The 11,725-nt window shown below is 39.8% G+C and overlaps 1 protein-coding gene across 10 annotated transcripts in view; it reads right to left on the bottom strand.

Annotated features, from left to right (window-relative positions):
- Positions 1-500: 500 nt before the first annotated feature.
- Positions 501-11,725, bottom strand: part of CDC42EP3 (CDC42 effector protein 3) — a 29,565-nt gene continuing 18,340 nt past the window's right edge. For 5 of the 10 annotated variants that reach the window (XM_026122996.2, XM_064509455.1, XM_064509458.1 and 2 more), the window contains one exon: positions 501-2,586. In XM_026122996.2, coding sequence (XP_025978781.2) covers positions 1,552-2,319 — 768 coding nt within the window. In that variant the 5' untranslated portion in view covers positions 2,320-2,586 and the 3' untranslated portion in view covers positions 501-1,551. Of the gene's footprint in view, positions 2,587-3,654; positions 5,118-6,622; positions 6,757-7,000; positions 7,047-11,725 lie in introns of those variants that run through there. The other 5 variants (XM_064509456.1, XM_064509459.1, XM_064509457.1 and 2 more) reach the window with 3 other exon arrangements.

Genomic DNA, 11,725 nt, shown 5'->3' with positions numbered 1-11,725 from the left:
AGTAAGGGATAACAACTGTGATGTGAATTGCGTCTAAAACAGGTTGCAGAAATGAAATTAGTTGGCACTGACTCCCTAGAAATTTTTGAGAACAAAGATAAGTATTTTATGTCATCCATGACTTACATGTTCTGATAAGAAGATACAGATGTAATATGGTTATCTAATGAAGAACTGTTTACAAACTGTGTCAGGATTTACCTAAAGACTTCACCAAAAGCTGCAGGATTTGTATCAACTTCACTGGTATCAAAATACATCCTTTTGTCTCCTATTATTTAACAAAATCAGTGCATGTCCCAGAGGATCCTACCTGCTTGGAGCTTGTCCTTACTACCTCAGGAAGTAAATTGCATGGGAGAAATTAACCGAATTAAGATAGTGGAGCTGATCTGCCTCTCTGTCTCATATTTCTGCAACCCTACTGCAGTCTGTCTCATTACAGCAGAAAAGAAAACTCAGGATTTTGATGAGGCTAGGTACTGAATCACACAGACATAGCAATTTGAAGATTTTTTTATTGTATTGCACAAAATATCTATGCAATCTATGTAGGTACTGTATTAAATGATCCACATTTCCCAAAACATTGGCTGTTGCAGCACGCATCAAGCATCGTGAATAACCAGTGCCTTCTTCAAAAAATTAAAATAATCGGTTGCAAGTTTAAGCATGTGTGGCAATAAATGAAGAAAAGCTAGGAGTATCAATACATATTTCTCTTCAAACACACAATTATACAGCTTTCAGAAGAGCACCAATATTGTCAAGCAACTATTTTGATGAGATACTGTATGTGTAGGCTCTGCAGTAAAAAGCCAAAATGCACACAAAAATATATTTCAACTTTTAAAATAATTTAACCATAATATCTTGCATGTGTTACCTGTTTACAACATATGATTTCATATACAGTATCAGGCCCAAAGCCTCAATTTGTTTAAATTTGTGCATGCTCATTTAAAGCAGCTGAGACTCTGGACCACATGTTCAAGCTGAAAGAGCCTTCAGATTGTTCACATCTGAACACAGAGCAGTAGAAAACAGAGGAAATAGTTACAGTGAAGGTATAACAGAAATGGTACTATGAAAAATGAAGAAAAACACAATCAAACTCCCAAACATAAGGTTCTAGAAAGAGGCCTACATGTAAAGTGATGTTGCAATAATTTATAAAGGTGAAGAATTAATATCAGTCTCCTTACTGACACTTACAGATTCTCAAATATTCAGAAGCTCGTAGAAGTGAACTAACCAAATGTCACAATCAGTATCAATCTCATATTGTATTTCTTAAGTTTCTGATTGTTAATACTGGTACTTAAAACATTTTATATTTGCTGAAAACTGTTATTAAAATTTACCCTCCTGGTATGAGAATTTACTGTAATAAAAATCATGAAAAACAATAGATAAAAAAATAGTTTCTTAACATTTTTAGAAAACCCGTTGAACAACTGCAAATACAGCTGATTTTTAAGTGTCTCTACTCTTGAGTTGTGTTTTTTTGTATTATATGAATGACTTATAAAGAAGCAAGGAGTACCAGTTCTAAGATTTATTTTTGTCCATTACATTAAGGACCTCATCCAAAAGTGAAGGTCCCAAGTCAAGTTGTAATGAAAGAAGAGAGCCCGCAAGATCTGAAAGGGATTCTTCTGACTTAGTCTCTGTCTTGGTTAGTTCACATGAAAGTTGGCTGTCATCAAATATATCAGCTGTTTGCCAATCAGTGCACCGTTCCGAAAGGCTGGATGAGTGACTGTCTCTACCATTGGTAAAATGTGATGAAGAACCATTTGGCTCCCATACGTCATCTTTGTCTATTTCTCCATGTTCCAACTGTTTACTTTTCTCCTGCAAATTTTCTTCCATTACTGGCTCACAGCTAAGCCTAGAATTTCTGGATGGCCTGATGGATTCTTGCTTTGAATTAAATGTCACTGGTGACAGTAAGGGCAACATAAGGGCTTGAGAACCCCCAATGGCAGGAAGGGAAATGGCATTTTTGAGCACTGGTGATGGAGTTTCTGTAAACATGGATTCAGAAGTGCTGTTTGCCCTTAGGAATTCACTGTGGCCACCAGACTGGCTAATTCTGGTTTCTCCTTCATTTCCAGGCAACAGCTCATAGTTTCCCTGCAAAAAGGATATGTCCCCAAAAACATCATGTTGCCCTTCTTTTCCAATGTGTATGGTGTGACGAAAATCTCCAAGTGGTGGACTGATCATATCAGGAGACAAGATATCCCTTAATTTGAATTTCTTCCCTTTCTTATTGTTCGCAGCTTTCAAGTAGATGGGTGTCTTGGCGGGCATCTTGTCTGTAGATTCTGAGAGGGCGAGTTATCAAAAAAATGGAAAAGCCTCTTACAAAGTTAGTTATTTTCAGGAGACCTTGAGTGTTATCTGAGTTACATCATCATCTTGGACAACTCTCATACATGAAGTCCCTTTCTTCCGAGACAGAAAATTCTCAGATATGCGAAGGTGAAAGTCTCTCACTGCAGATCTTTCTAAGGTGGAGCACAAGTTTCAGGTCAGTTAGTAGTCAAGTGTCCTATTACATCCAGAACCTCAGAAAACCTGCATGGGATACAAAACCAGATAATCATTACCTTATTTTTCATGGTTCAGTTCATTCAGTCTTGTTTTTAAGAAAAAAAAGAAAAAAAAGATACTGACAGTTCCAGCCTGCAGATTAGCTTTATGATGTTGCTTCCCTTCATTTGGCAGGATAAAAGGGTACAGAATAACAAGGGCTAGCTAACCTTTCCCTGACTTTGTAGGATTTTTTTTTTTTTTTTTTTTTTTTTTTTTTTTTTTGAAATCAGAGTTTCTTAGACACGGTTGCTGAGCACAGTTTATTTGATAAACATCATTACCTAAATCTTTCTTCTTATTATTCTGGCATTCCAAATGCTGGCCTTCAAGAGCACATGCAGACACACATTTATAAAATGAGGGCTCAACCACATTAAGCTTTTGGATGGACCCAGAAAGCCTCATAGAGTCGCATGGGCAAAGTTTTTTGAAATGGAGAAGACCACCCTGGATTGGAGAACTTCGAATACCCCTATTTAGTGCTGAAACTCTCACAAGCTGTCACCAATGATGCTTCTGAAAAACGTGCCCATTTAAAAGGGTAATTTTAGACACTTAAAGTTCTGCTGGTCCATATTTCTAAAATCAGTTGGAAAAGTCCAAATGCAGGTGTTTTAGAAGAGACTGATTCTTATGGCTATCATCCTTAGACAATGGGAATTCTTCACAGCAATGATTACACACTGTAGCTCACAAATACCTGTTAGGCCATGAGGCCATGGTGACTCAAAGTTGGTCTGTGCAACCATATGAAATGGTATTTTGAAACCAACAGTCTCCCTGTTAGAACCCCATCTCTGAAAAGGTTGATAGACTGTCAGCCCTGTAGACTGTTTTGTTGGGCCAAAAGCTTATGGTAAAGCACTTTTTATTAATGCTTTATTGGTGTATTTCTTTCTTATAGTACCAATTCTTGACTCCTGAACAATGCCAGAATAAATGCATTTTTCTCCTGGACATCTTTGTACTTTCCCTACCCAACCCACGGAGCAAAGTGTGACTGCTTCTGCTGTAGGCTTAGTGGTCATTCCTTCTCACCAGAATACTCACCCCCAAATCCCTCACCCTCTGTCCTCTTCCATCCTCACTCTGTAAAGAAGCTTGCAGTTTTTGCACAAAAAGGACTATTATGTGGAATAAGTGAAGGAATAACAAAGTGCTGCTCCTACTGCCTTTTAACAAATGCCCCAGGAGAGGTATTCCTTCAGCGAGTTAGGCCCAACAAGGATCACCAGTTTCAAAAATTTGTACAGCACCGATATACAGCCAGATCGTCAAAGAGTATTTAGGCATTTTCACAAGTCCATTAACCTAACTGAGCAATTAGTCCCTATAGTAGGGTGCTAAACTGTGCATCACAAGGGGAGCTGGGAATCCAGCCAGGTTAGTATTCTTTTTTGATTCCCACAAGATATCTACTGAACTTCAGATACCATTGAAAATCCCTCCCCCAAACACCTCAGCAAAAAGTACAATGCATATGAACAGATGACAGCTGTCATACAAAATAAGCTCAATGTTCTATAAATTATGAGGACATTTATACTTTCAAGCTCAATTTTGATAATACAATCACTTGCATTAATCAGTTAAAAGCACTTCAAAGATTGCTCCTCCATAACAAAATGCTAATTCATTAGGATCTACAGAACACTAGGAGATTTACACTACATACCAAAACTCCAGTGACTGAACTCCATCTTAGTACTGTAAGATACTGAGGGAGGTTCTGAATGAAATCTCTACTGGTGCCACAGATCATGGGAATAGAACTAATTAGTTTAGTTACCTTTCGGATTCAAACTGAAAAATCCACTGCATTGTTTTAACTTCCTCCTCCCCCCCTTCCACAGCTTATCATTTTAACCTTGTAACACATTTAGCTAAACAAAATGTTCCCAATTCTAAAGAGAATTCTACTCTTAGCGAACAAAGCTGAATGGTGAGGTTGGTTTATGTTTATCGAGTGAATTCAGCTCTATCTCAGTTCCCAGGAACAACGAACAGAATTCCCTCTGGTTCTAATTCTTCATTGTTTCAGATTTTTTGATCTGTGGAATGAATGGCAATGCAGTGCCAATGTGGCCCAAAGTCAAGCCTACTGGCTACTAGTTTAAAAATAAAAGACAAATCCTAGTTCATTCAAACTTTCATGGGCGCCACCAGTTTGGATCTGCAAAGGCCTTTATCACCAAACTGCATGAGGAGATTTCAAACAAACGTTAGGTACACGATGAAACACACTTCAACATCAAGAAATACTAAAATTAACTCTCAATCAACTTTCATTATAAATAATGCATTTTGACACACAGAAGAGGACTATATTTTATTAAACTCATTGCTTGGGGGAAAAAACCAAAAACGAATACAAAAAGAAAAAAAACAAACAACAAACTTCAGGACATCCAGAGCTCCTTCAGTTCTTGCACTATGAGAGAGCCCCAGTAAGGGGCAGTGTAAAACCACACTACCTCCGAGGCTGCTGCAGGAGGCTGCTGCCAGGAATTGCAGTGCCTCCCTATACAGCAGGCACTCCAGTTGTGCAAGAGCAGGCATTGCCTTCTGCTTGGCCAGTTCAAAAAAGGCTTTGCATTTCAAGAGGAGAACATTCAAAATTATATGCATACTGCAAGCATTGCTTGCTCAGCTAAAATCAAAGGCTACCCTTGCTACATATTTCATTAACCACTCTACTGAAAATCCCAAAATTACCCCTTGTAAGTAAAAGATAAGGATTCCCTCTTCAACAGGCAGGCTTTTAATGAACAGCATAACACAGACTTCAGAGCAACTATACCTCATTTCTGCACAGCTGCCCTCTTTGGCAACTATTACCCCAAGGAGTACAAATTTTAAACCATTCTGAACAGCTGAAATACAATATCAATCTGGAAATATTCACTCATCCTGAAATACTGTTATTACTCACATTTAATTTACAATTAAACAAGGACAAACCTATGCCAATATATTAAGTAATTTAAAAAAATTAGTACTTTGGTAAATGAAGCAAGGCTTAACAAGACCTGTCTCCCATTCAGTTCCTCCAAACCCCTTCAAAATTAGTCCAGAAGTTCTCACAACATCCTTACACACTGCCTGCATTCAATAATATGTGATGAATAACCAGCACATGCTGGTTAAGAGATTACTCTCCAGTCTTGATACCATGCTCCACAGTAGTGTTCATCTGGTCTGAAAATTAGACCTTTTTCTGAGCTTAACATTGAAAGAATCTGTTTTGACCAAATTCAGCTCAGTTCTATAACTAAGACAATGCATAGCCAAACTGAAAAGCTGAATGAGAAGTCATTAGAAAACCAAATGCATAGCCAAAAAATCCACAGTCCGAGACTGCCAACCTGCAGCGGAAGACCTTCATTTTAAGAGAAAAACAAAGTGAAAGAGTTTTCTTCCAGTTTAAGAGATACCCCTCTCCTATCAAGATCTGAATAGGAGCCAAGCCAGAGAAACTTCAGCCCAGTGAAGATTAAAGATTTAGTTTGCCTGTAACTCCTGCTCATTTTTATTCCTACTACTTCACACTCTTATATAAATGTTCTGCTTGGTAACCTACACTAATATTTTCAGAAGCACTTTTCAATCTGGCTTGTGAACCTCCTGTCCACCCAGCAATCACTCCCTTCCACGCAGCTCAAAGTTTTCAATGGATGCCTCAGTTTATTCCAGTCAGTTTTAAGAAGACGGACACCAAATATGTCAACAGCTAAGCTTACAAGGCCAGAGGCAAGTAAGGGTCAAGGTGCAAAACTGTAATTGTGCACAACTCCCAAGAGGCTTAGATCCTTAAGCAGTGTCTTAGACAAACACATGAAAGGAATAAAATGCCATTTCCAACAGAGCAGAAAGCAGAAGCAATTTGCACACTCTGGGAAGCCTATGGGCTTTCTACAGGACAATCTCTTGTGATGGCTCAGTCTTAGATATTATTGGCTAAAGACATTGAAACTTTACAGAAAACCATCCCAAAGCATCATAAAAAACAGTGAATTACCTCGTAGAGCAGGTCACTAGAAGAAGACAGAGTCTGTATGCTACTTAAGCACCCAAAGCAGAGGAGAATACCCACTGAAAGGCAGAGGGACGCTACTCAGTAAGCTTGTACAACTTCTTTACCAGATGAAACATCTGCAAGCATAGGAAAATTAGGCTTTGGGGGCTCATTTTGTTTTTTTTTAAACTACCAGTAGCTTTCACCAGCCATAACTGTTAAGAATCTCTCTCTCAAAACCAATATTCATACTATGTCTGAAACACTGGTGCAAACTATGGCTTATTCTTTTCAGACCAAGGGCTAAGACAATACAAACACTCAGTATATCTAAGTCTTCAGATACAAGATAAGCAACAGAGCCTGTGCCATCGAGCTTACCTCTCACGCTCCTACGGACGCAGATGTCCCTATCAGCTGGCAGGCCCTGAAATGAGAAACCACAGGTCTGTCCACTTCTCAGCTAGGCCACCACTGGGCCTCTATTTATATAATCACCAGCTTCTGAGTAGTTTTAACCAAATCAGGTGGCAACACTTCTCCTAACTTCTTCATCTAAACTTACCTTATTTATAAAAGGTCCAGCCTTGTAATTAATCTGTATTAAAGTCACTCTTCCTGATTGGATTAAAACCCTTTGTCCCTTTGCTTCCCCTTCCTTCAAAGAATTTGCACCTTTCTGATTAAAGCTACAGATTTAATTGCTTTATAAAACAATCAGGCTAACTCACAATTAAGTTCAACTGATCTTCTCAAACTGCACTCAACCTAGTTTCCTACATCAAATCTAACTTTTTACCCCACTGTCCCTTACATATATAGAAAATGAAGGGGGGGAAAAAACCCAATACAGTACTTCCCAGAGCTATAGAAACGCAGGACAAGAGGGGACCCCACAATGTACTTCATTCACTGCTCCCTCATCCTGCAAAGGCCTAGATGGTCTTCTGCTGGTCCTGGCAGAAGTCTGTCCACCCTCCCTTTAAAATCTCCTAAAAGTGCAGACCATCCATCCATAGGCTAGACATCTGGGAAAACACAGCCAAAGTCTCCCCTACTCCGATTTGTGCCCTAATGAACGCAGTTTATTCTTTTCTTTTATACATTCTACATCTCCTTTCAGCCTTCTCTTCTCCAGACTAAACAACCCCAATGCTTCAATCTTTCAACACAGGCCATTCTTTCTTGAATACAGATCCCTTCCCCCAGCCTCCATTTCTGGTCTCCCTCCTCTTGGCTCACATCTTTCTTTGTGTGCCCAAAAGCAGACACAGTACTCGACCTGAGATCTCAACTTCTCTCTTAACAGTGTATCTGCATTTTTCTCCTAGCAGCGCAGCATTGTGCTGGCTTATGTTTACTTTGTGGTCTGCTAAAAAACCTAACTCTTTTTCAGAAGAACTGCCGTCTAGCCACTTATTCTGCATCTTGTTCTTGACTACTGCCACTTCAGAGACGCCTTGGCACTAGCTGCACTGCGTTCTGCTCATTACAAGCTTTTCAGTTTGTCAGGATCATTTTGAATTTTAATCTTGTTCTCTACAGCATATGGATTTAGCATCATCTTCAAATGTAAGAGCATACATTCAAATCATTCAAGAAAATATTGCATAACAACAGAGATGGAAGACAGCCCTGCAAAATTCCACTTGATCCATCTTTCCAGACTGATAGCAATTAAATACTCCAAGCTACTACTCGAAGTAGTTTGAATTCTTGAGAATGACTGCTCATGGGTAAGGAATGGGGGGAGGAAGGGAATATGAATATGCTCCATAATACAGATCTATTAATGGAAGGCTTGCAAGACTTCAGGTATAGGAGCACTAGCGGGGGAGAAAAAAAAAACAGAAGAATTGATTCGTTATCACGCATATTTCCCTTTCACTTTCCCTTCTGAGGATATGAAAATTATATGAGGATACATTTTCATTTCCCTTGCTAAAAATCACTTTTTCCCCACATAAATCATAAAAAATAAATACACCAACTATAAGCAGTCCATCTGAAGAAGTGTTAATTGTCATTAAATGTGAGCACAGATACGGTCAGACTGTATTTAGTGTCCTTCCCTCCAGGTATCTTCCATTTCTCCAACACCCTCCTCGTCTTCCCTGTAAAACTTAGTTTTACGGGTGAGAAAAAGCTCAAGTTGCTGAAATGATTTTCAGTTATTGACTGCTTTAAATCTTGCAGCCTTGCCCTCCCAATACCCTTTCAAATGGATCAAAACAGAATAAACAATGTTAACCAGATAACAACACCTTCAACATTACACCATTAAACTACTTACACATTTCATTGAAATGAATCAGGCATTTCACACATTTAGGAGCTTTTATTTTAGCCTCTAGGAAGAAGAAATAACAGAAAACCAACCTGGTTTGAAGTAACTCTTTTCACAGTTCATTGTGCCCTGCAAACTGCTGTACCAGCACAGCTGGAAGGGGTGCTGAGGGTATGACCGTCAAATTTGAGTAACTGATACCAGCCTCCAGTTAATTTTTTCTATGTCTGTCTGTGAGATTAAAAATGCCCTTTATCACCCAGTAACCTTCATCGCTACTAAGGTACCTGAATACTAACCAAATCATTTCTCAGGCTTCTCTTCTGACCAATATGAACTGAGGAGATTCCTCAGTTTGGGGGGCAGGCTGGTTTTAAACCTTCAAATACATCTCTTGCTCTCTCTCCTTTGATCTCCAGTTTTCCAACATCCTTCTCAGAGCAGATTAGAGCTAGTGACAACATTCTGATATCGTTCTCCTGAACAGCATATACAAACATAAAAATCACTTCTTTCTTCCAATCTTTGCTGCTTTGTTTATAAAGAAGATCATATCAATGGTTTTTCCTCACCGTCTCGCAGTAGGAGTTTTCCTATACCTACAGTGTTTGCTCACAGTGTTATATCACAAACTCTTAAAGAGTTCCTGTCAGGTGAAATATAAACAAGCTCACCAAGTAGAATAAGCTATATTGGCCAAACCAGTAATCTGTTAGCACAGCAACTCGTTGGTCCAGAGTGGGTGTCCCCATCCTCTCTCTCTAGGACAGCGATACACAATATACCCATCGCACCAACAATACTGCCACCACAGCCAATGGTAGTACTCATATTACACTGTCTGTCCAGTAAGACACTGTGGCTTTCCAAGCTATTGTTCTCCAGGACATGAGCATACTTTATTTTCTTTATAACAAAATACAAAGCTATACCTCAGAAAGAGAAAACATTTTCTTTGAATGTGTTCACACTATCAATCTGCCAATTATTTGAGATTTCTCCATCTTCCTCCTCAATAGACTACCTCAGCAATCTCCATCACCTGAAAATTTGTACTGCAGTGATTTTACACTTACCTGCAGGTTGCTCATCAAAATACTATACAGCACTGGGCTGACAAAAAGATCCCTGCATTATTTCACTGAAATTCATCCCTCTTTGATGCTGACTTCCTTCTGACATTTTCTTTGAGATTCTTAATCTGTTTAATGTGTGCTTTGTTGACACTGCAAAGGAGTAATATTTTAAAAATTTGGCTGTCAGCCAATGTTAAGTGAAATGCCTTATAGAGTCATTTTTTACAGTTGTGCTTTTGACTGTTAATCGGAATATCTTAATTCCCAGGTTTTTCATTAGGCATTTTTTTTTCCACCTTCCAATAGGTTTTGGTCACAGCTTTCTTTCAGCTTTGAGAAGTTAGGATCTCTTCTAGAATAATAAAACCCTCTCTTTTTCTTCTCTAGAGACAGGCATTTAACGAGGAGTTCACTGTATTCAGTTCAACCCCAAGGTCAGAAACAGGCCCCTCTTATTGCCTTCTTAGCTTTGTTGGCTCGTTCATTCATACACATGGATTTAATACTCCATAGTTCAGTTTTATCACTGGCTTTTAAAAAAACTGGATGAGTGCAAGACAGTGCTGATGCAGGCAGAGGTATGAATGCTTCCACCACGTCAGTGCAAAGCCTAGCACCTTAACGCACACAGCCTGTGAAGGTGAGGTCATGCTAAGTCAGCCAGACTGTGCACTAAAGCACAGGCACACACTTCCTCCTACAAAGCCATCAGACCAGAGGAGCAGACAGCTGGGGACTATAAACTCATACGCCACAAGATGGAGAAACTTAAAAACTTGTCCATCAGTTCTCTTAGGCAAATGAAAACCCATTGTGAAATGGGACTAAAAAACTACAACCCAAGTCCATGTGCCACCTAAAGGATTGGGTAACAACTGCTCTGGCTGAAATCTCACCTGCAGAGGGAGAAGAAAGGATTAGTTTCAGCCAGAGCAGCTCCCTGGTGCAACTCAACACTTGTCTACTTAAATGCTGGTACTGGCAACTCAACACTTGTCTACTTAAATGCTGGTACTGGCATACAGAAGAAGTTGGAAAGGTGTGGATTGAGGCAGGCAGCACTGCCCCTTTTGATGTCAACCAGCACAGATAGCTGGTTAAGTGGATTACAAATCCACACCCTTTGTAATTCTGAGCAGGTTAGCATAGATGGCTTCTTTTGAGATAGAGGGTGTCATTTCCCTACGAATATCAAAGCTAAAAGTTCCCACCCCAGAGCCTGGCACTCCTGGCAGGCTTCTCCTGGTTGCCTACCGCCACTCCTCATACCCTCAGTGTGCTGGCACACCTGCAAACCACACTGCGAACAGGGCCTGGCAGCAACTCTCCCCCTGACTCAGTTTACAGTAAAAGCTTCCAAACTGCCCCGGTGTGAACCGGCGGTAAAGTTTCAAGAGAGTTAAAAGCCCACCTAACTGCTGCTGTCAGAAGGGCTTTCTCCCCTTCCCTACCCGCCCCCCGCCACACACCATGCAGGCACCTTCAACCCCTTATAAGCCAGTTCAACTCACTAAACTGGATGAGAACTAACTAGGAAAGGGCTATAGAGTCACACGGCTAGGAGCAGGACTGCTCCTTTTGGCTGCAACAAGTCATTTCAACAGCTCAGCTGTCTGGTGAAACATCATGCTTACAGAGTGAGGAGTTCTGGCAGAGGGATGGGTAATTCTTAAACCAACTCTTCTGCAAGATAAAATGTCCATGGAATTACACCCAGGTTTCATTTGCTTTTGATTCAAAACT

This window comes from Dromaius novaehollandiae, chromosome 3 (assembly GCF_036370855.1).
Source record: "Dromaius novaehollandiae isolate bDroNov1 chromosome 3, bDroNov1.hap1, whole genome shotgun sequence".
Lineage (NCBI taxonomy): Eukaryota > Metazoa > Chordata > Aves > Casuariiformes > Dromaiidae > Dromaius > Dromaius novaehollandiae.
The sequence above is the reverse complement of the archived record's forward strand: the minus strand, read 5'-3'. Positions and strand labels throughout refer to the sequence as shown.